The sequence below is a fragment of the Delphinapterus leucas genome, chromosome 4, assembly GCF_059928025.1.
Source record: "Delphinapterus leucas isolate spDelLeu-1000000601 "Yukka" chromosome 4, BTC_Dleu_Yukka2, whole genome shotgun sequence".
In the NCBI taxonomy this organism is placed as follows: domain Eukaryota; kingdom Metazoa; phylum Chordata; class Mammalia; order Artiodactyla; family Monodontidae; genus Delphinapterus; species Delphinapterus leucas.
The window spans coordinates 143,292,613-143,314,424 of NC_143132.1; the positions used below are offsets into that span (position 1 = coordinate 143,292,613).

Here is a 21,812-nt window from a genome sequence, read left to right on the forward strand (position 1 = left end):
TTGTGTATTTTAAAATACTCTCCCTTAGGGAGCAAACCCCCTTCCTCGAAGTATCTTGTGGTGAACGGTTTTACCTACCCTACACTTTTATGGTGCTTAAGACAGTGTCAGGTATGCTGGGAAAAGCTCAGTAAGTAATGGCCTGGAAACTTTACCTGCATCCAGTGTATATTTTATGTTCTGAAACACTCATACAGGTGTTTTCCAGTGGATTCAGAAGTTGTGGCAAACATAATACCTTGAAGGAAGAGATCGTGTTTCAGTGTTCTCAGAGCCTAGTATTGTGTTCATGCTTGTGGCACTGAGTAAATGAAGATTGCTGTTGAATTTCTTGCATATGTTGACCCGTCCTACTTGCTCTGGCTGCAGCACAGTGACCCTCATTTTCCTCTTCTCTTCTTAGTGGTTGCTGTGCTTACTGCTTCATTCCCTCTACTATATCAGTCTTGTCCCCACCTTTTGCCCCTTAAGGAAGATCTTAGGGAGGACTGGACTAAGTTTACACTCCCCTCTACCCCTGAAGTTTTGTTTCTCCTGCTTGCGCCCCAGCCCCAGAGAGACGAAGGATTTATAACTTCCAAACGCTGTAAAGCAAAAGAAAGAGGTTACCCTCGCCCCTTCTCAAACGACAGACTGATTCTTTTTAAAATTTTTATTTTAGGACAGTTAGTGTGGGGCATTGGCAAAAGGGCCAGCCTGAGAAGCCTGGTAAACTTGGGGCAATTTAGAAGGAGGATATCTACTGTAGGCAACAGAAATCCAACTCAATTGTATACTCCCGTGTAACTTACCACCAGAAACGAGAAACAGAACATGTTCATTCCCCCAGAAAGTTCCATCGTGCCTGTTCCCAGTCAATCTTCCAACCCCCACTATCTGATTTCTATCGACATAGATTCGTTTTGCCAGTATTTCAGTGTCATAAAAATGGAATCATTCAATATGTACCCTTTTGAAGCTAGCTTCTTTTGCTTAACCTAATGTTTTTGAGATATATCCATGTTGTTGAGTATATCAAAAGTTCTTTTTTATTGCTAAATATTCCATTATATTGATATATGATTTTCAAATCCATTCTCCTGTTGATGGATTCTGTATTGTTTCCAGTTTGGTATTCTTATGAATAAGGTTGCTTTAAACATTCTTATCTATGAACTTTTGTGGACATATACTTTCATTTTTCTTGAGTAAATACCTAGGAATGAAACTGCTGGATCCTAGAGAAGTAATTCATCAAGCTGTTCACTTAAGATGTGTGCATTTATTGTACGTTAATTATATCTTCAGAAACTATTGCAAATCAAAACAGAAATGCAGTTTTAAAAACAAATTAAATTATTATTGGTTTAACTCACCTATTTAAGACACTAAATGAACAACAATTTGTATTTTTCATTTCAATAAAACTTATAAATCAGTGGCAAAAATAATAAATAAATAAAGTGATCTGAAAACTGAAACCAGAATGAAAATCAACCTAAACTCTAAAATGCAAACAAGGCAGCAGGACCACAGAAGCCAAGTGCTGTGGACTGAATGTTTGTGTCCCCCCCAAAGTTCATATGTTGAAACCTAACCCGGAATGTGATGGTATTAGGAGGTGGGGGCTCTTGGGGGTGATTAAGTAATGAGGATGGAGCCCCCATGAATGGGATTTATGCCCTTATGAAATAGACCCTGAGAACTCCCTCAGTCCCCTGCCATGTGAGGACATGGTGAGAGGACACCCATGTATAAACCAGGAAGTGGGCCCTTGCCAGATACAGAATCTTCCAGTGCCTTGATCTTGGACTTCCCAGCCTCCAGAACTGTGAGAAATAAATTTCTGTTGCTTTTGACTGAAAGAAAGAAAGAAAGAAGGAAATCCAACTCAAATAGAGAACTAAAAGCAGAGATTTATTATAAGGATTCCAAGTATCTTACATGATTAAATAAAATACACACAAACACACACACACACATATAACACACACAGACCCACATGCACACCTGGATCTCAGGAATTCTTATAATCAGGCTCTCAAGCTTCGTTTCTTATTCTATTTTCTCTCCATTTCTTCCTTTTCTTTTTCTCTCCATTCTTATTTAGTAGACTTGCCATCTTTCTTTCCTCATCCAAATAGCAGGAAATGGTGACAGATAGCAGCTTCTCAATTCCAGGGGGCAACAGATTAAGCTTAACTCTCTTAGTTGATTTTAGATTCCTATGGAACGACTGAGTGGGTTCAGCTTAAGTGCCCACTCAGATTTTATCACTTTGTGTGTGTGTGTGTGTGTGTGTGTGTGTGTGGTGAGGGGAGAGGGTCAAGGATGAGGAGAGATCACACTGTGGTAGAAACCACAGTGGTTTCCATGACAACCCAGTGGGCTGAAGAGTTAAGAGACAAGATCCAGAAAAGGGGCGGGGGGTACTCAGAAGTAGTTGGACAAATGAAGCAAAGCTAGTGATTGTGTGTGAATTGTGGGTCATCACGTCACTGTAAGTTGTACAGTCATAACTCAGCAACATTTTCTTAGAAACCAAATTCCATTTAAGTATATATTAAAGATAAAATCAAGAACACACAAAGATTTAAACATCTCTAAATGGTCTCATGTTTCATCTCCTCTGTATTCTCTTCTGTGTAGCCTTCTGTCAATCAAATAGCATGAAGCATACCCTGCAAAGAGCTCAGCCGCATTTCCATGACATCTGGGGATTTCAGCTTGTGTTTGCAAGTTGAACCGTGAACAGTTTGATTTTTAAGCTCCTTGGAGGGAGATGGGGGTTAGCTGGGTTGGGAAAGTCAGAGGATGAAAAGGCCACCTGCCATCCCATCAACAAGACAAAAAATGTCTTTCATTCTCTACCTCCCTGGTTACTTCTATCCTGCAGGGAACAGCAGATATTCAGCCTGAAATAAAAGGTATCAAATCTACATATGTACACACATGCACACCTCAACTTGTGTGCATTCCTTGAGAATGAAAAACTACCTAGGCTACATCCACCAGGAATTGTCAACACAGCCACACTTGGAGGGACCCAGGCCTCCATTCCACGCTGCGTTCTCCATGGCTGTTTAAGTCTTAGGGGTCCAGAGCTCGCCCTCTTCAAGGTCTGTAGGTTGGGATAACAGAGCCCTGCCCTCCTGACAAAGGCTCTGTGAAATAAAGATGTTGTTGATGCTGCTAATGCTATCACGGCTCCTAGGAACCGAACTGTATGCAAAGCACTTTACAGTCATTAACATTTTTATTCCCACAACAATCGTGGAGATAGGTTGTTACTTTCATGTACTAGACAAGAAGACTAGTTAAGGATAAGATAGGTAAAAACCTGATCCAGCATCCCCCAGCAGGTAAGCAAGGGAAGTCAGGAACTACAATTTCAGTCCCAAACCACCTGACTCCAAAACGCAGCTGAAACTTAGTGTAAGTTTATCCATCAAAACAAAGTTAGAGGGCTTCCCTGGTGGCGCAGTGGTTGAGAGTCCGCCTGCCGATGCAGGGGACACGGGTTCGTGCCCCGGTCCGGGAAAATCCCATATGCCGCGGAGTGGCTGGGCCCGTGAGCCATGGCCGCTGAGCCTGCGCGTCCGGAGCCCGTGCTCCGCAACGGGAGAGGCCACAACAGTGAGAGGCCCGCGTACCGCAAGGTAGAAATTCTCGCTCTGTCCCTCAATCCTCTGAGCACTAAATGCCAGCTCTATCGTAGGCTAACGGAGCATTCACAGGAAATACGTTTCCATGGGAAAATGAGCTTCACATGCCAAATGTATAAGTAAAACATGAACCACAGAACTTTTTGATAATTCATCAGGCAGTAACACTTTGATTTGTGCCCTTTTTTCTGTAGGTTATACTTTAATGAGAAACTTTTTGAAAAATGAATCATAAGAATTCAACCAAGTTGTAAGTGGAGAACTCAGTTGTATACATGTAACTTCCTTGAGAGCAGGAACTACATTTTATTCATCTTTGTAATCCTTTTCCTCTCGAAATTGCCTGCATGAAGTACATGCTTGATTAATACTTATTGGAATTTAATTCATTCCTTCGTATAAATACACGTTTCCATATCCATGAAATAATAGAATGTTAGAACTGGAAGGGACCTAGTGTACCATCTGATAAAACTCAGTTTTTCTTTTGATGACAAGTGGCTTAAAGAGAGGGGGAGAAAGAAATTTACTCACATAACTAAAATTCCCATATTATAGACCTAAATGAGTTAGAATATTCCCTCTGTACAAAGAGGACTTTCATTTTTGGATAAAATCTCCCATCAACCAAATGAAAACATGTGTTTCAAATAAGATTCCATCAAAAGATCAAAATATATCTCATCAGGTTTTAATTTCTCTTGTCAACGGAATATTTAGCAGCACATCTACTGACAGGGAAAAGATACTAATGTTTACTACGTATGTATTATGAGCAAGGCAATTTGTTTACAATACCTTATTTCATTTAATTTGCCATCTTTGCATCGCCCCTGAGAGTTTGGATTTTCATTTCTGCTTTGGAGATGAAGGAACTGGGCATCCAAGTAGCATGCTGCCTGAGATTACAAAATCAATGAAAGAATCAAACAGTATAGGAGCTTCCCTGGTGGCGCAGTGGTTAAGAGTCCGCCTGCCAATGCAGGGGACACGGGTTCGTGCCCCGGTCCGGGAAGATCCCACATGCCGTGGAACGGCTGGGCCCGTGAGCCATGGCCGCTGAGCCTGCGCATCCGGAGCCTGTGCTCCGCAATGGGAGAGGCCACAACAGTGAGAGGGCTGAGTGCCGCAAAAAAAAAAAAAAAAAAAAAAAGAATCAAACAGTATAAAATCAAGTTAAACTCTGGTATTCTGAATCCCAGCCTAGGACATTTGTCCACTAAAGCACTGTGCCACAAATCAGCACATAATTCTCCTAAAACGGGATGTTCTTCTTCAGGCATTTTGACTTACAGCAGAAGCTATACTGAGTTTCCAGAAAAACATTCATTTTAATCTTCTTAACCCTAATGCTATTACTTGTCATGTCTTATCAAAAACCCATTGTGCCTCAGTATTTTAAGAAAGATTTCTCATTAACAAGAAGACAAGTAAGACAGCAGAACAACTATAGTCCGGCCATTCGATTTCTGCTCTCCCCTAATGTTTGTGCTTTTATTTGCTCATAAATCCATCCATTTATTAAATAACCTGCGTTCATGAACTAGCTCTGGGAGAATTTCTTCCCGTTCAAGTATGCTTTTCAGTCTGCTATGCATATCATTCTGCTTTATTCTTCCCTTGCTCCATGTTCAAGGGTAAACTTGTAAAATCTCTACTCCATCATCATTTCAAATGTACAAAATAACATTTCAATTTCTTTCCAGACTCATTTTCATCCTTGAAAGAAGTTGGAAGCCTTCTTATTAGTTGAATTTTTAAAAATCTTTGGTGTGTGAATATATCACATTTGCCAGCAAATAACACATACTCAGCACTTCCTGAAAGTACACACATACTTGCACACGTTCATATAATTATGCAGAGGGATTGAGAGTATAAGTGAAAGAAGCAATATTTTAAATTTAGAGTTTTGTTCACAATTCTCAATCAGCCTACAAATACTTTTCCTGTGGACAGGTTAGGACTTTTTAAAAACGTAACTTTACTCTGGGTTTTTTGTTGTTGTTGTTGTTCAAGAATTTGATCTCCTGGAACTTGTTAGAATAACCTTGAATATTTTACTGCAGTAACTATTTCACCGTTTGGGCTATGCCAGTCTGATCATGTTTCACAGCTCATCCTTGGGGCTGTGTGACATTTCTTCACACTAGCCCCACGGATACATCCCTGTAATCCCAAACCCAGATTCAACTGTTACAGTACGGAGTCAGTGGGTGGTCTGATTAAAGCTGTTGTAAATGAACTAAGTCAGTGGAAATTAACTTAAAATTAAAAGCAAATTACAAAATCCCATGGTAAACATCTTTACAGTGCTTTTCTTGTGAAGTTCCCCAACAGGACGGAGACCGCAGAGATGAAAGCATATGGCGGACACAGTCTGCTTACACATCAGGCAGAGCTGGAGGCCTCCGGTTTCCTCAGATTCAAGGCATCCATAAACACACCGTTTAAACCCAGCAATCTGCAATGCCAGAAGAGTGGCAGCTTTGACTAGAGTTGACAGTAGCCAAATAGTTAGAAATATGAAGTAAACAAGATGCCAAGTTAGGGGGAAGATGGAAGTGCCTTGAAATTATGAACTGGAAGGCCAGCATGCAGTAATAATAACTCGATGTGGGTGGAGGGACACAGGGAGATGCATTTCTGTCAAATGAATTGGGACTTAAAGGATTTGGTTTCCATGTCACTGAGGAAAATGATTCAGGAAAATTCTGAGATGAACATCTGCAAGTTGCTAGGCTTTTGTGATGTGGTAATCCCACTTATATTTTCCACCCTGAAGATTAAGCAGAGCACATGGTGACCCATCTGTGTCACCGCATTTTGCCAGCATTCATAAATAGTCCCAAGTCTGACTAGTGCTAACGAAGTGTATTTATATTCTAGGTTATACAGTTTACATTTTTCCTTTGAGGCTATTAGTCACCCTTTCATCTTGATGGTACAGAGTGTTAGCATCATATATGGGAAAATACCAGAATTACCAAAACAGGCTTCTGTCAAAAAGAGTGGTGAATGGTAGGCAATAGAGTCAGTACACATACAAGTTGAGTGGCTTGGAGTAAAGTTGCTTTCCTTCAGTGCTTTCCTCCAGTCCCTCATCTCTGGCCTGGGTGATCTCGAAGAAACTGTATCAGTTGGGTCAGGCTAAATGCTGTAACAAACATCCCCAAGTCTCCGTGATCTGATACAGTACATAGAATAAGACCTACAGGGCATGTGTCATGCACATCACAATGTACAGGTGGTGGGCAGGTGGTGGCTTTTCCCAGGGCAACTCAGGGATCCAGGCTTCCTCTATTTGGTGGCACCATTATCCTTGAGGTCTCAGCATCCTCTGGAACTCAGAGTCCTCCACTGGAGACTTTGTACCTCAACAGCCAACCAGCTGAGAGCGAGAGGATGCAGAGGCTTTGTTTGCACCACTCAGGGGCCGGACCTAGATCTCTGCTCACATGCCACTGGCACAGCCAGTCATATGGGTCTACCTAAGTGCAAGCAGTCTGGGAAACCTCATCAAGCTGTGCGTCTACAAGGATGCAACTAGTGAACAACCAACGCGTCCAAGCCACAGGCCCTTCTAGTGTTATTTTTCCATTATTTTTTAATTCCAGTTTAAGAAAGCTTTCAAACACTGAGAAAGGTATGTAACCAAACTAAACTGTGCTTTTGCGCTGTGTGTGTTTTATTTTACTACAGTGCTTTTATTTTGCCTTTAAATCAGAATTTGTTCTTCAGAAAAGACAGAATTGGCACACGTGACATCGCTTAGTATTTTGAGGAAAATGTGAGGAGTGGAAAATGAAGGCAGCTTGCTGGATATATGAGTGTGCCATCATTTTAAGGAAGCCTGGCATGTAAGACTATGAATCTACCAAATTCATCGATAAATCAGAGGGTATTCATAACTGTTGACTGAAGAACAAATGCACAACGTGAGAGTTGTGAGTTAAGTTTTATTTGGGGCAAAATGAGGCCTATAGCCCAGGAGACAGCATTTCAGATAGCTCTGAGAAACTGCTCCAGAGAGGTAGGGGGGAAGGTCAGTATAGATGTGATTCTGGTGAAGGGGGAGTGCATGCAATCAAGCACGTATTTTTTGCAGAAAGTTTCTCTTAGTCTCATGAAGGTTACTGCTACTCACGAGGAGTGGACATCACCATGAAGGATTTTAGTGCTTTTCTAGATACGAGGAGATGCAAGAATTGGGCTCATAAAATTGTCTTCTGAAAATATCTAACTATCTGGAAGACCTGCTCTGCCAGTTTTTCCCAGAGCACCGAGTGCCTCCTTCCCGATCTCCACCCTGGTCTCCTTTCAGGAGGTGTTGAAGGTCAGCAGCTGTAGTGGCTCATGATTTGATCCTTGTAGAGGTAGATGGCAAGTGCCAATTTATAGGTGACATACCTTAAAATATTTCTTCGGCTCTTCTAAATAAGTTACCACAAGGTCACTTTAATGGGACGTCCCCAAGTAAAAGTCCATGTTCGTTTAGAAATTCTGAGTGAATTAACAGAAAGGGAAGAGTGAGAGGAGGAACAGAGTCTCAACAACAATAATTTAGGGCCAGTGCCAAGCAGAAGTTACACTTTCTGAAGATCTAATGGAAATTTATGGGGAAAATAGGACTCCCTCTGTGAGACTCCAAATGACCTTATTTTGGAAGCATCTTTATTCCCTAAAGGTGGTGTGCCTTCACAGTCCAACTAAGGCCAGAATTGTTCCTTCAAAGAGCCAACATGTCCACTTTCTTGCAACCCCCAAAGAAACAACCTGACAAGCACAGTTTGACGCGGGAGATGGGAAACCTGAAGGGGCAGAATTGGCTTGCACAAATTTGTGTAAATAGCTATGAAAGCCTCATCCTTCCCGTAGACTCACTTGTGCATATTCTGCAATCATAGAAATAATTGTCTTAAAACTTGGGGGAGGGAATTCCCTGGTGGTCCAGTGGTTAGGACTCCGCGCTTTCACTCCCGTGGGCCTGGGTTCAACCCCTGGTCGGGGAACTAAGATCCTGCAAGCCACAGAGCCAGAAAAAAAAAAAAAGAAAAACTTAGGGGAAAAAGTTTGTTCTGAAGAGTATTCTATGTATATGTTTCCTGTGTGTAACAAAAAGAATGATGTCTTTGTACGAATCTATAAGTAACAGATAGTTCTGTGATTTCAGAAAGACCCCACTATAAGAAGTTCTGCCCATTCTAAATGGATCTGCCTTACTCACTGTTCACATTTTTATGAAGAGGAGTTCCTCAATGGATAACACTGTGCTCTTCCCCCAAATTTGAAATGGCCACTTTGTGACTAGGTTGCCATGTGATAACTCTTAAAGCTGGTCCACATAATATAATTTCAAGAAAGAGCTCCTTGCCTCCCCTTTCCCCATGAACCTCTCCCCTAAATTCCTCACTGTTTATATTTTTATAGAACTTTTAAAAATATTTATTTATTTGGCTGCATCGGGTCTTAGTTGTGGCACGTGAGATCATCATTGCCACATGCAGGATCTTGGTTGCGGCATGCATGTGGGATCTAGTTCCCTGACCAGGGATAGAATCCAGGCCCCCTGCATTGGGAGTGTGGAGTCTTAACCGCTGTGCCACCAGGGAAGTCCCCTCACTGATTATCTTTAAAGCTTGAGGAAAAATCTATCCTCTGATGAAAGCTCAGTCTCAAAATGTAAGTTTTCACAAGAAAAGAAATAGAAAAATACCCACTACTGTATAACTGGAGAGTGATTTCCCCCACAGGAAGCATGCTCTGGGTGAGAATTTTATTAGAAAAGAGACCCAGAGAAAGGAACAACATATTTAAACAATATGGTCAGGCATTTTTTTATCAATGACAATTTTTGATCTGGGAACTTCCTAGAGCACCACTGGGGGATCAAAATGGCAAACCAGATGCATCTCCTCCTAAATTTCAGTGGCTTGGAAGTCCATTGTGAATTCTCATGAAGACTTGTTTTTAGTCTATATGTAATTAGTCAATATACCTTCCTTACTTTGCTCCACACATCACCTTTGTACAACAAAACCCTAACTTTATTTTTTTAATTAAATTTTTATTGGAGTAGAGTTGATTTACAATGTTGTGTTAGTTTCTGCTGTACAGCAAAGTGAATCAGTTATACATATACATATCTCCACTCTTTTTTAGATTCTTTTCCCATATAGGTCATTACAGAGTATTGAGTAGAGTTCCCTGTGCTATACAGTAGGCCCTTATTAGTTATCTATTTTATATATAGTAGTGTGTATGTGTCAATCCCAATCTCCCAATTTATCCCTCCACCACCTTTCCCCTTTGGTAACCATAGGTTTGCTTTCTACACCTATGACTCTTATTTCTGTTTTGTAAATAAATTCATTTTTACCATTTTTTTTAGATTCCCCATATAAGCGATATCATACAATGTTTGTCTTTCTCTGTCTAACTTGCTTCACTCAGTATGACAATCTCTAGGTCCATCCATGTTGCTGCAAACGGCATTATTTCGTTCTTTTTTATGGCTGAGTAATATTCCGTTGTATATATATACCACATCTTCTTTATCCATTCATCCGTCAATGGAAATTTAGGTTGCTTCCATGTCCTGGCTATTGTAAATAGTGCTGCAAGGAACACTGGGGTGCATGTATTTTTTCGAATCATTATTTTCTCTGGATATATGCCCAGGAGTGGGATTGCTGGATCATATGATAGCTCTAGTTTTAGTTTTTTAAGGAACATCCAAACTCTTCTCCATAGTGACTGCACCAATTTACATTCCCACCAACAGTGCAGGAGGAAAACCCTAACTTTAGAATCTTAGCCTCACATCTACTAACTGTGAGACTTTCTTCCTCACGTAGAAATTGTTGAGTGTTTGCTAAAGGTGTGAATGCTGTGATGAACAATATTCATCTTGCTTAAGTTTCAAAGATTTCTTTCATTAAAAAATGAATGCCAAAAAAATGTATGCATTTGGTCATGTAGAAGCTGCCTATGGCCTCACTATCGTGGTCCTCTATAGACCTCTTCTTATTTTCTGAAGCTGAGTGAGCTTGCCCAAGGCACTATGGTTCAAGTACACAAAGTAGTTCATTTCTGTTTGCTGGTTCAAACACTGTCTTCTACAGACAGGGCTGTTCAACTTTTCTGTTACAGTATATAGTTGACAATGGTCTTCTTAGGCAGCAAATCAGGCATTTCGCATTAAGTTTAGAAGTGCCATCGGGAATTGTGATGCAAAACCTTCTCGCTCCAAATTCAGCATCTTTGTTCACCAACCTGGTTTGGAACCAGAGTACTTAGCGTGTATCCAGAAAATCTTATGAAACCAGCTATTGTGTTTCCTTACAATTACATAGTAGCGGGTTTTACAGGCGAACCGGGAGCCATTGTACCCTAATCAGAAGCTGGTCATTGGGGGGCCTCCACATAATGAGTTTAATCTGTGTAAATTCTTCTGGCACTGATTACCCTGCTGAACTCCCAAATCACTGATTTGGTGCATAGCTCCTTAAGCCTGAAATCTTTAAAAGTGTGTGTCATTGCTGAGAGATTTCTAGTTAGTTTTCTTCACACAATAGTGTGTATTTCCTTCCCTTTTCTTTCTAGGATAATATGAACTACGTATTCGTAAATAACTCTCTCCCTCAAAATCATCCCATGTTTCCAAGTTTTTACATAAATATTAAGGGACTCCTTTGGGTTTTCTTTTAATTCCAAAGTCTTGTAATTCATACATTTGAATTCAAAGAAAGGAAGTTAAAATTGTGTTTAGAAGGGCTGTCATCCCATGCCGCAAAAACATACATACTTTTCTTTGCACAGTAGTGGGTGGAATACTTTATAAAAAGTAATAGCTTGACATTCTATTCGTTTCTCTCTCAACCCAATTATCTGCTTCACTTGAGTAAAATGATGCATTTTCAAATTTTCCACAGGTATGAATATAGTCAATAAGACATTGACAATATATACAATTTGGGGGAAACTTGTGTTTAAGAAGTTTAATGGCCTCCTTGTTAAGAAGTGCTATACAAGTGTGTATATTATACATATATATATATATATATATATTAGCTTTTAAGTTGGACAAACCCATCTGTGTGAATGTTTAGCTCTGCATCACCTAGCTAATAATGCCCTATTCCTCACCAGCTCAATTCAAAGAAAAGTTTTCTTCATAACCAATGTATCAATAATAATACAATTACCACTTATTAACAGGAATTAGCTTTATGCCAGACACTGGACCAAATACTTTCCAAATGCAACAATGTGAGGACTTTTTTCACCATAAACTCTAGGTGAGAATTCCCTGTGGGTCATTAAGTTGAAGTGATAAGAGATGCACACTTCCCAGCAGGTTCCAAATGCCTTCTTTCCCTGGAGAAACAAGACAGGCCTGGAAAGCATGGCACCACCTAGCGGCCACCTCTGGCAGGAATGCTGGACACGATGGCCAGAGGGAAGCAGAAGAGAACAAAAGGGACCCAGGGGGAGAGTTTCAGTGAAAGAATTTGGAGAGGCACCATTGTTATCACTAATGGAATAGAAAAGGAGGGGTCATTTTACAAAAGTCTTCCTGTGGTTTATCACTGTATTGCCTCTAAGGTTCTTGAAAGATATGGACCAAAAGATTAGAATTATTTTTTAATTACTTTTGGTTGCTGTACTACATTTCTCTTAATGTGACACTACATCAGATGTGGCCAGTCTGGTTTCCAAGATTGGTTCAGTTTACAGGTACGTATTTCATTTAATCCTTACAAGTTTAGTTATTAGCATCATTTTTGAGAGAAAGAGTGAGACATAAAATTCATTTGTGTTAAGCCATTGAAATTTAGCACATTATTTGTTACCTAAGCATTACTTATTCTATTACAATTAATATGCTTCCCAGGGTTACATAGCTAACAAGTGACAAGACTAGGGCAATTCCAGCTCTTAACCCCCCTGCTATACTACCTCCTAAATGGATCCCATTCCCCACACACAGACCTTTCATCAGTGAAGAGTTTTTGTGCTGCTTCCTACACTGTAGGAGCTGATTCTCTAGCTCCGGACATCAGTAAGCACTAAATTCAAGACTCACTTACTTGACATATTTCCCACACCAGGAGCAATAGTAATTACCCAGGGGAAGAGAATTCTCCAAGTCTTAATAGTTTGTCTTGACCTCAAGGCCCCAGGTGAAACTGGGAAATGTCAAAATCATTAGTCTTTTCATTAAAATCTCATTTCTGTTTCTAAATTACAGAACAAGCAAAGAAAACATAATAGAAACTGTATTACCCACTTAGGGATTCAGACAAGCCTCTAAAATCTCTTCTTTAGATTAGGTGGTGGTGACCTCTCAGACATGTAAGTTGAAGATGAATGCTCCCTATTCAAAGCCTATCCTTTCTCCAGAGGTTTCTAATTCGTCCCATCTGCCACCTGCCATGGGTGTCATTCACTGCTTGTTGGCACCTCCGCTTGAGTCTGCAAGAGAAAGAAGCAGATGAGGGAATAAGACCTGCAGATTTAACAATTATTTATGATTTTTGTAAGAGTGGACATTTTAACTATGAGAATTACGGGGTTATTTGCAAGTACCCTTCATTCATATTCTCTTTATCCCAAACAACCACCAGTGCTGGTAATATTGCTGTCCCGTGAACAAGATAAAATCCGCGATAATCCCTGTTTCTGAACGGGGACGCGGGCTCCTTCAATCTGCTCTGTGACTTAATCCGTGTGGCATCATTAACAAGGCAGAGAATGTCATGAATCAGTCGGAGAGAAGAGCCTTGTAATTCACATCTCATCTCCCGATTGAGCAATCAGCTGCAGATAACATTCTCACCGGGGCACGTTCGTGCCTTATGGGATTCCATAACTGAGAGGTCATTTGCAGACCACACAGGGGCTTATAAATCCTACCTGTGGGCCACGTAGACAATGGAAATAGATTTCCTACCTTCCTTGGGCCACTGGCCCCCTGGGTTACTGTTAGGAGTCCTGGGTCTTTGTGGTGGGTTCCACTCACCTTTGCTTCCTTCCTGCCTCACAGTGGTCAATTTCTTAGTGGTTCGGCCTCTTGAAAAGAGCTTGAGAGTAAGGAGAAGTTGTTGGTAATGCCTCATTGCTGCTGAGAAACCACTCACGTTCCTTCTAGAGGTGGCCTTTTAGCCTCCCATGAAAGGCGGGGCCTCACACCCCCCCATCTCTCAGAACGCAGAGGGATTTTAATGGGTGGAGGGAATAGATGAAAGAAATCAAAGTGCTCCCTTCCCAACTAAAAGAATTCATAAAAATTCTAATATCAGGGAAGATTAAGCTGGGACGAAGTGAGAGAGTGGCATGGACATATAGACACTACCAAACGTGAAATAGATAGCTAGTGGGAAGCAGCCGCATAGCACAGGGAGATCAGCTCGGTGCTGTGTGACCACCTAGAGGGGTGGGATAGGGAGAGTGGGAGGGAGGGAGATGCAAGAGGGAAGAGATATGGGGATATATGTATACGTATAGCTGATTCACTGTGTTATAAAGCAGAAACTAACCATTGTAAAGCAATTATACCCCAATAAAAATATTAAAGAAAAATTCTAATATCAGGATAATTTACTATCGGGAAATTTAAGAACTTAAGGGGAAAAATGAGTTGAATGGCCAAGATCAGGCATAAGCCTATGAAAGCTCCTATAAAATGGTCTTCATTCAATAAAAGAGACAACATTCAAGAACGCAATGGCACGTGTCACATCTAAAATGACTATTAATTTTAGTATATTTGATTTCCATTAGCAATTCAAGCTCAATAGTAAAACTTGGGACCTTCTTTACACAGTTAAAAAAATTGTGGATTTGTTTTGCTTTTTTTGGCAACAAATTATATGTGGACTAAGAGACCATTTTTCCTCTCTGGTCCTCGATGCCAGTGAGCAGTATTTTTCCAATTTAAGAGTCCTGTCTCACGAACTTATGGTTACCAGGGTAGAATGGAGGGGGGGATAGTTAGGGATTATGGGATTGACATGTACACAGTGCTGTATTTAAAATAGATAACCAACAAGGACCTACTGTATAGCACGGGGAACTCTGCTCAATATTATGTAACAACCTAAATAGGGAAAGAATTTGAAAAAGAATAGATACATGTATATGTATAACTGAATCACTTGCTGTACACCTGAAACTAACACCACATTGTTAATCGCCTATACTCCAATATAAGATTAAAAGTTTTTTAAAAAAAAAGAAATAGTAGGGTATAACATGTTATTGAGAGATGTAAAGTCTCAGCCAGAAGCAATACAATTAAGAACATTAAACCTAAAAAACAACAACAAAAAAGTCCTCTCTCTCAAGTTCCCACTGGACTCACAGAGTGATAGAGTAATGTAGGTGGTTAGGATGGGGGAAAAGGAGAAGAACAGCTACACAAAAGCTTTTAAAACCAATGCACCAAAGCTGAGAATGTCTCTTTCCCAGTCTTCAAGGTTATGACACCTTACTTCTGGTCGTAACTTTGTGCCAGGTGGCGTCCTCAGCCCTTCTGCCCACACTGGGCTTCTTCCATCCTGATGGAATGAAGGGCACAATCCCAAGATGTGAACGGGTTGACCCTTACCCTTCTTGATCTCTCTCAAAACTTTATTGCAGCGACCTCATTTCCTGCTCTTGTGTCTGACTTACTTCCCTTTTATCTTCCCAACCTCTATGACTTCAGTCTTTCTTTTTTTCCTAATTATTCCCATTAGAGATCACCAACAGTTCTTCTTATTATCTAAAAGGTATAAAAACTCCGTGTAGGAGGGATTCAAAATGGGAAAGCTGCCTTCCTCAAAACTTTCAAAACCGTTGAGTCTTCTAGTGGCTGGAACAATAAATATTTTCTATCCAAAGGCTGTATCCATGTTTCTCCCCGCTGGGGAAGGAATGCCTAGAATTCATCCGATTTCCTGAAAGATCTGTGACTCAGAAAAGGTTTACGAGGTGTTTGGGTAACTTAGCCTCATGAGTTTGGGGGGTCGGATTTGTGACAACCATCAAACCAGATTAAATGCCATAGTATGTCAGGCATTTTTTCTTTCAGCCCAAGAAACAGCATTAACCATTGGAAGAGGTATCTGAGAAAACTCATGATTCTATGGAAGGTACACTGAGAGTCAGGAGGCACGGCTTCTGGGGAAAAAGTTTTGCCACTAACTTGTTGCATGAATTGGGCAAGTCATCTCATCTTCCTGGGCCACTGTTTCCACATCTCTAGTTAGGGAGTTGGACTAACTCAGTGGTTTCAAACCTGACCTGGAGACCTGAGACCCACACCCATCACCAACTGAAAGAGATTCATTGGAACGGGTACTCTGTAACCTGATTTTTTAAAGGAACCCTTCTCAAAGCATCCTATTGTCTGCCAGGTGTACAAACCATTGTAGCAGAGCCTCTTTAGGGTCACTTCTAGCTTGAAAATACTGGGTTTCCATTAAACTAATATTCTCTATACTTGGCAGAATCTGGATTAGCATGAAGTGTCAGTCAACAGAATGCATCTATCAGAGTATTCTTTTTAAAATACACGTGATATAATGGACTTCCTCAGAACATAGGCACTGAAAATGCTTGGCTACAAATGTGGCTAAGCAGAAAATGTTTTATATTTTATCAATCTTCTTGACTCAGTATTTAAGTTCTATAATGTCTAAAACTAAAGGCACCTGGAAAAGTACTGACTGATGGTGGTGCAAAAGTTGTGAATATCAAGTAAAAACCTGTGGTTTTGAAGGGGAATGGCAGAGGGGTGTTTCACTTCAGAGATGAAAAGAGTAATTTCATTCTATCTTAACAGCATGCACCAACCTTTTCAGAACAGCTAGGGTTTTTGGGTTGCATCAGAAAGGAAAACATCACCAAGTTTGTTATTCTCCTGTAAGAGGGGGAAAATATCTTAATACGTATATTTATAAATGTTAAGGAAACAACATGAAAGCCGAAAATTTATTTCACTAACATACATAAGTTCACAACAATGAACAGACACAGAAAATAGCAGTATATACAGAATTCGGCTACTTACAATACATTACAATAGATAACAGGGCATTTCATAAACAATTCAGTACTGGATTGAAATCTTTCCAAGGATGGTTAATTCTATTTAGCAGAACTATAACAAATCCATTCCTATCAGGGTGAGAGAGGGCTTTCACTGTTACTGTTGAGTACTTTAAAAATATTTGCCTCTTATAAGTGAAATGAGCCACAGCAACGGCTAAGTGAACTTATTCCATGTATGCTGAGTGTTATTAAATCTGAGTTTTCTGTGATTTAAAAAAAATTTTTTTAATAAAATAAAACACGTGATTAATACCATATGTGAATTAAATGATTTATTCAGAGAGCCTATCACAGTAGTGCTGGCTACATAATGGACACTGACCTCATAGGATTTGTAATGAATATTACTGGATGTCATGGCTGGGGAGCGTTTACCAGGGTGCTGATCACAGTGAATACTTAGTGAATTGACAGCTGATAGGATGATAATAACAATGACGTTGGTTATAAGATCTCACTACTCAAAGTGTACCCCACGGGCCAGCAAGGTCCATATTACCTGGGAAGTCACTGGAATGCGGAGTCTCAGGCTCCACCCAGACCTCCTGAATCAGAACCTGCAAGTTTGAGAAGCACTGATACAGAAAAACATTCTTGGAGTTCAGCAACTCGACAGAACTCATATTAGTAGTAAACCATGGGGGTTGGGAGTCACACCCAAATCAGCAAGTGCTAAGGCCAGTGCCTTTCTCTTATCCCTTAGACAGCATCTCTGACCTGGAGATGTTCAGGCTTCCTGAATCCCAGGGCTATTCTTTCTTTCATCCAAGCTGTAACTGAAAAGCTTTTCAAAAACCCATTTTTTATGTCTACCACAGTAGCAATGACATTGTAATTTTGTTTTATTTTCCACATTTTTAATTATTCAGCTGTTTTACTTGTCACCATTTAGGGAATTATTGCAAAACGTATGTCTTCAGTGCTACTGATCAATGCATATTTAGGCAACTAAACAGATGTAGAATGGGTTGACTCCTTTGATAAAATTAAACATTGATGAAACGTATATTTGCACAGCAATAATGATGCTGGCATTTGTATAAATAATAGCAGATCTATTTCCTTAATCATCTAGAAAAAAAAACAGTCGGGGCGGGGGGTTGACAGAATTACCAAATATGTCTCACTTACTAGGCAGGTCATTTTCAAGTGCAAGGTTTTTTTTTTCATGGGAATAAAATTATGTTAATTTATAACATCTATTACCACTTTAAAATGAGAGGAGTATATTTGAGCAAAAAACAATGTGGATGAGACCTGAAGCATATTTCCCGGATATGTTATAATTTCCAGAGCTTGTTTGTACGTCCTGGAAGGTGCATGTTTTTTAAGGTACTCCTCCACAGTACCATAGTTTGATTTTATGCAAGATGTGTTTTGAACTTAAGTGATTCTATGTTACACATTTGTTTTTCACATTTTACCATCTCTGAAATTGGGATCAGTCTTATAAGTGATGGCATGTCACAATTTGATTGACAGAATTTTTTTCTTTTTTACAATCAGTTGGATCTTAAAATCACTTAAATTGAAAATTAGTATCCGCAGTGAACTTAATCCTAGTCCACAGGGAACATCATAGCGAGGAAAACAAATGGGACAGAGAGGGTTCATCACCCCCACCCGTATCCAAAGAAAAAGGGGAGGTGGATAAATAGAAAGAAATGAGATTAAATAAGAAACGCCTCCACGATTTCTTTTTTTCACAGAGCCGGAGAGAAAAATCATGGAAGATAAGATAATTTAGCAAAAGGGCAAGAAAGAGGAATAAGGGAGACGGAAAACAAAAAGAGAGTAAATAAAGCATCAAGATGGAAAATGTATCCAATGAGTGTACTATTTTGACCCCTATTTCCTGGGTGTGGTGTCCTGTACTAGACAGTCAATTTGCTGCTCCCTTTTCTTTATTACACACTCTGGTCAGTAGAGCTCCTAGAGGGTGAGGTGTGGGAGATGCTCCCAGCATCTCTCAGGAGGTATTTCCTCTTCTCTGGCCCATGCAGGTGGCCCATCTCCCCCCCACAGCCTCTGAACTATCATCTCTTTCCCTGCCTCCATTTCACTCAGTCCCAAACCACCGAGAAGGTGTAAATGATTGTTACAACTTTGTTTGTTTGTTCTTTCAGGTGATATCAAGATTATCGAACAAATCTACGGTCTCACAGGTATGGCTTTTTGCCAAAGAGCAAAATATTTATCTAAAATTTGTGGGATTTCCAACAAATCTGTCTCCCCCTTGAGGATGTAATGTATTCATTTTTGACTTCCCCTAAAGCACTTGAGAGAGACGTGGCAATGACTTTCATGAGTTTGGGAATAGAGAAAGATTGAAACTCATATATCTATTTAAGGATCTTAGAGCTATTGTTAAAACATAGTTTGTCACCAAAACCTGCCCAGAGTAACGAAGTCCTGGGGTATTGATCTTAGAAGAATTGAGCTTTTAAGTCAGTCCCAACTTTTAAGAACCCTCCAGTTTCACAGAAAACTTTCCCCCAAAACAGTAACTTGTCCAATTTATTACCTAGACCTTTATTACCAATAATCCCATGACAGAAACCCTGTAAACAGCTCGTTTTCTTGCTCTGTACCCTCTTGAAGCAGAACCCCCCAACTTTCACACACATGCATACACACACAGATACACATGCATACAGAGGTGCCCAAATAAATCCAATTACACAGCACGTTACAAAGACGTTGATAATGGACCGAAGATGGTTGGGGGTGGAAAGCAAACAGAGTTGCTATTGAGAAACATTTTTAAAGCTCTTAAAACATCTCAGTGCTATCAACCAAGTTCCTCCCTGCCACTAGTTGTCTTTTCTCTCTCATCTCTGCAAAATCCCTCTTCAGGAACTAGCAAAACTCTCGTTACATTTAAACTCTTCTCAACAAGCATCCTTTCCTCATTACCTCTTTTCCGCCAGACCTTTCCTATATTCTCTTTCTCATGAAGATAAATTTAGCCTCCTTTTGGATTTTCCCATCTGAATTCCTCACCCCACCATAGCACTCTGAAAATGAACATCCCTTCCAAGAATACACCATCCTTAACTTTCAAAAACAAAATCTGTATAATTAAGGCTGAAGTTCATTTGCAGTATCAAAACTACCAGAATAACAGGGGTTTCAATACAATAGATATCTATTTCTCTCTCATGGACAAGGCCGGAGGTGAGCAATATAACAGTGTCAGTAGGCCTGGAGATTTCCTTTTTCTGCTTCATGATCCTCAACATATGCCTTCCTTCTCCTCATTCTCTCAGATGGCTGCTGGAGATCCATTCATTTCATCAGTGTTCCAGACTAGAAACTAAAGCAAAGTAAAAGAGCAAGATAGATGCTCCCCTCCTTCTAGGAGCCTTCCTAAAATTTCCCTATAACCTGTCCACTGGCATACTATCATCCTAGAATTTGGCCTTATGGCCAGACCAAGTGGCAAGGGGTCTGAAAAAGGTGATCTTTGGGCAAGGTGCATTGCTAAGAGTTCTGTTAACTAAGAAAGAAGGGGGAGATTATGTAAAATATCACAGCATTATCTGTAGGACCTGCCCTGATGTGAATTTTGTTTTCTTTTTCTTCATGATCATCACCATCATCACAAGGGCAAGCATTTAATTAAGCACACTCAGTGCATATCACTAAGGGTGTAACTACCATTATCTAATACCTAATTTTTTCCTCACATTATTGCCAATTTATAGGTGAGGAAACCAAGGCTTTAAACAATAACATTACCTGACCAAGGTTATAGCTAGTAAGTCACAGGACTTTTAAGACTGTGTGATCAAAAACACATGCATTCCACCACTAGACTTTATTCTGCTTTCCTTTTAGTCAAGACACGTTTGAAATGTTTGAAATGACTATCCCAGCAAGATGTCACGAGCAAAATTAGAGACTCCCTTGACTGTGAGGATAAAACCTCATTGCCCTCATGGGAGCATTCATGAGAAAGATGAGAGGGAAAGGAAGAGATGGGTCAGAGAGAAGGAAAAGATCTGTGGTTGAATTTTGTGGCCATGTATACACAGGTGAATCCAGTGACACAAGGGAGGAGGGTGTTTCTATACCAATGGCCTGAAGAAAGTAACAGGTACTCCTCCTGCACAGAGGCTGCACGTGGGGCTGGGTATTTAATAATAATAAATTTGGGTATTGTCTGAAATGATGGTCCACGGGCTAATGAATTCTTGGTATAAATCGTGTTGGCTGTCCCAGTCACAAGAGTCAGTACCTAAGCAAATTGTCCAAGGTGCCAAGCATGGAAGTGTGAAAATTAAATGAACTTGTAGAAGTACAAACATCTTTTAGGTTACTAGTCAGAAGATTCTGTTAGAGCCAAGGGATCCTCCTTGAAACAAAGGAATGGTTAAATTGCCAATGCAAATGTAAACAGAAGTCCAATTAGAGAATGTACTCACTGATTTTAATTTCTGTGATAAGTTCGCCCTGTTGTATCTTTAGCTGGGTGAGCTCACATTTCTGTTCTACAATACTAGTATACAAATGTTCCTCTGCAATTCCACATGGGTCCATCTTTTGTTAAAAGCACAGAATTTAAAATGCTGTGAAGAAAAAAAAAACAAAAGCAAAACCATACCTCTTGAATAAAGAACTAATAGCTTTACCATTAATTAAAATAATCACATAGTTGGAAAGATGAGTCTAATAATTCCATTTCCTCAAGAAATTTTGACCCATAAGATTAAAATACAGGGCTTCCCTGGTGGCACAGTGGTTGAGAATCTGCCTGCCAATGCAGAGGACACGGGTTCGAGCCCTGGTCTGGGAAGATCCCACATGCCGCAGAGCGACTGGGCCCGTGAGCCACAGCTACTGAGCCTGCACTTCTGGAGCCTGTGCTCCACAACAAGAGAGGCCATAACAGTGAGAGGCCCGCGCACCGCGATGAAGAGTGGCCCCCCCCCCACTCACCGCAACTAGAGAAAGCCCTCGCACAGAAACGAAGACCCAACATAGCCAATTAATTAATTAATTAATTTTAAAAAAGATTAAAATAAAAAAAAAAAACTTCCTAAGTGAACTGATCATTTTACTTTACAG

General features: G+C 40.2%; 1 protein-coding gene across 1 annotated transcript in view; it reads left to right on the forward strand.

The window, feature by feature from the left end:
* Window positions 1-21,812, forward strand: part of KCNH8 (potassium voltage-gated channel subfamily H member 8) — a 384,197-nt gene that overhangs the window by 324,968 nt on the left and 37,417 nt on the right. Inside the window, exon 12 of the mRNA XM_089911194.1 lies at window positions 18,869-18,907. Within this exon, the coding sequence (XP_089767320.1) occupies window positions 18,869-18,907 (39 nt within the window). The remainder of the gene's footprint in view (window positions 1-18,868; window positions 18,908-21,812) is intronic.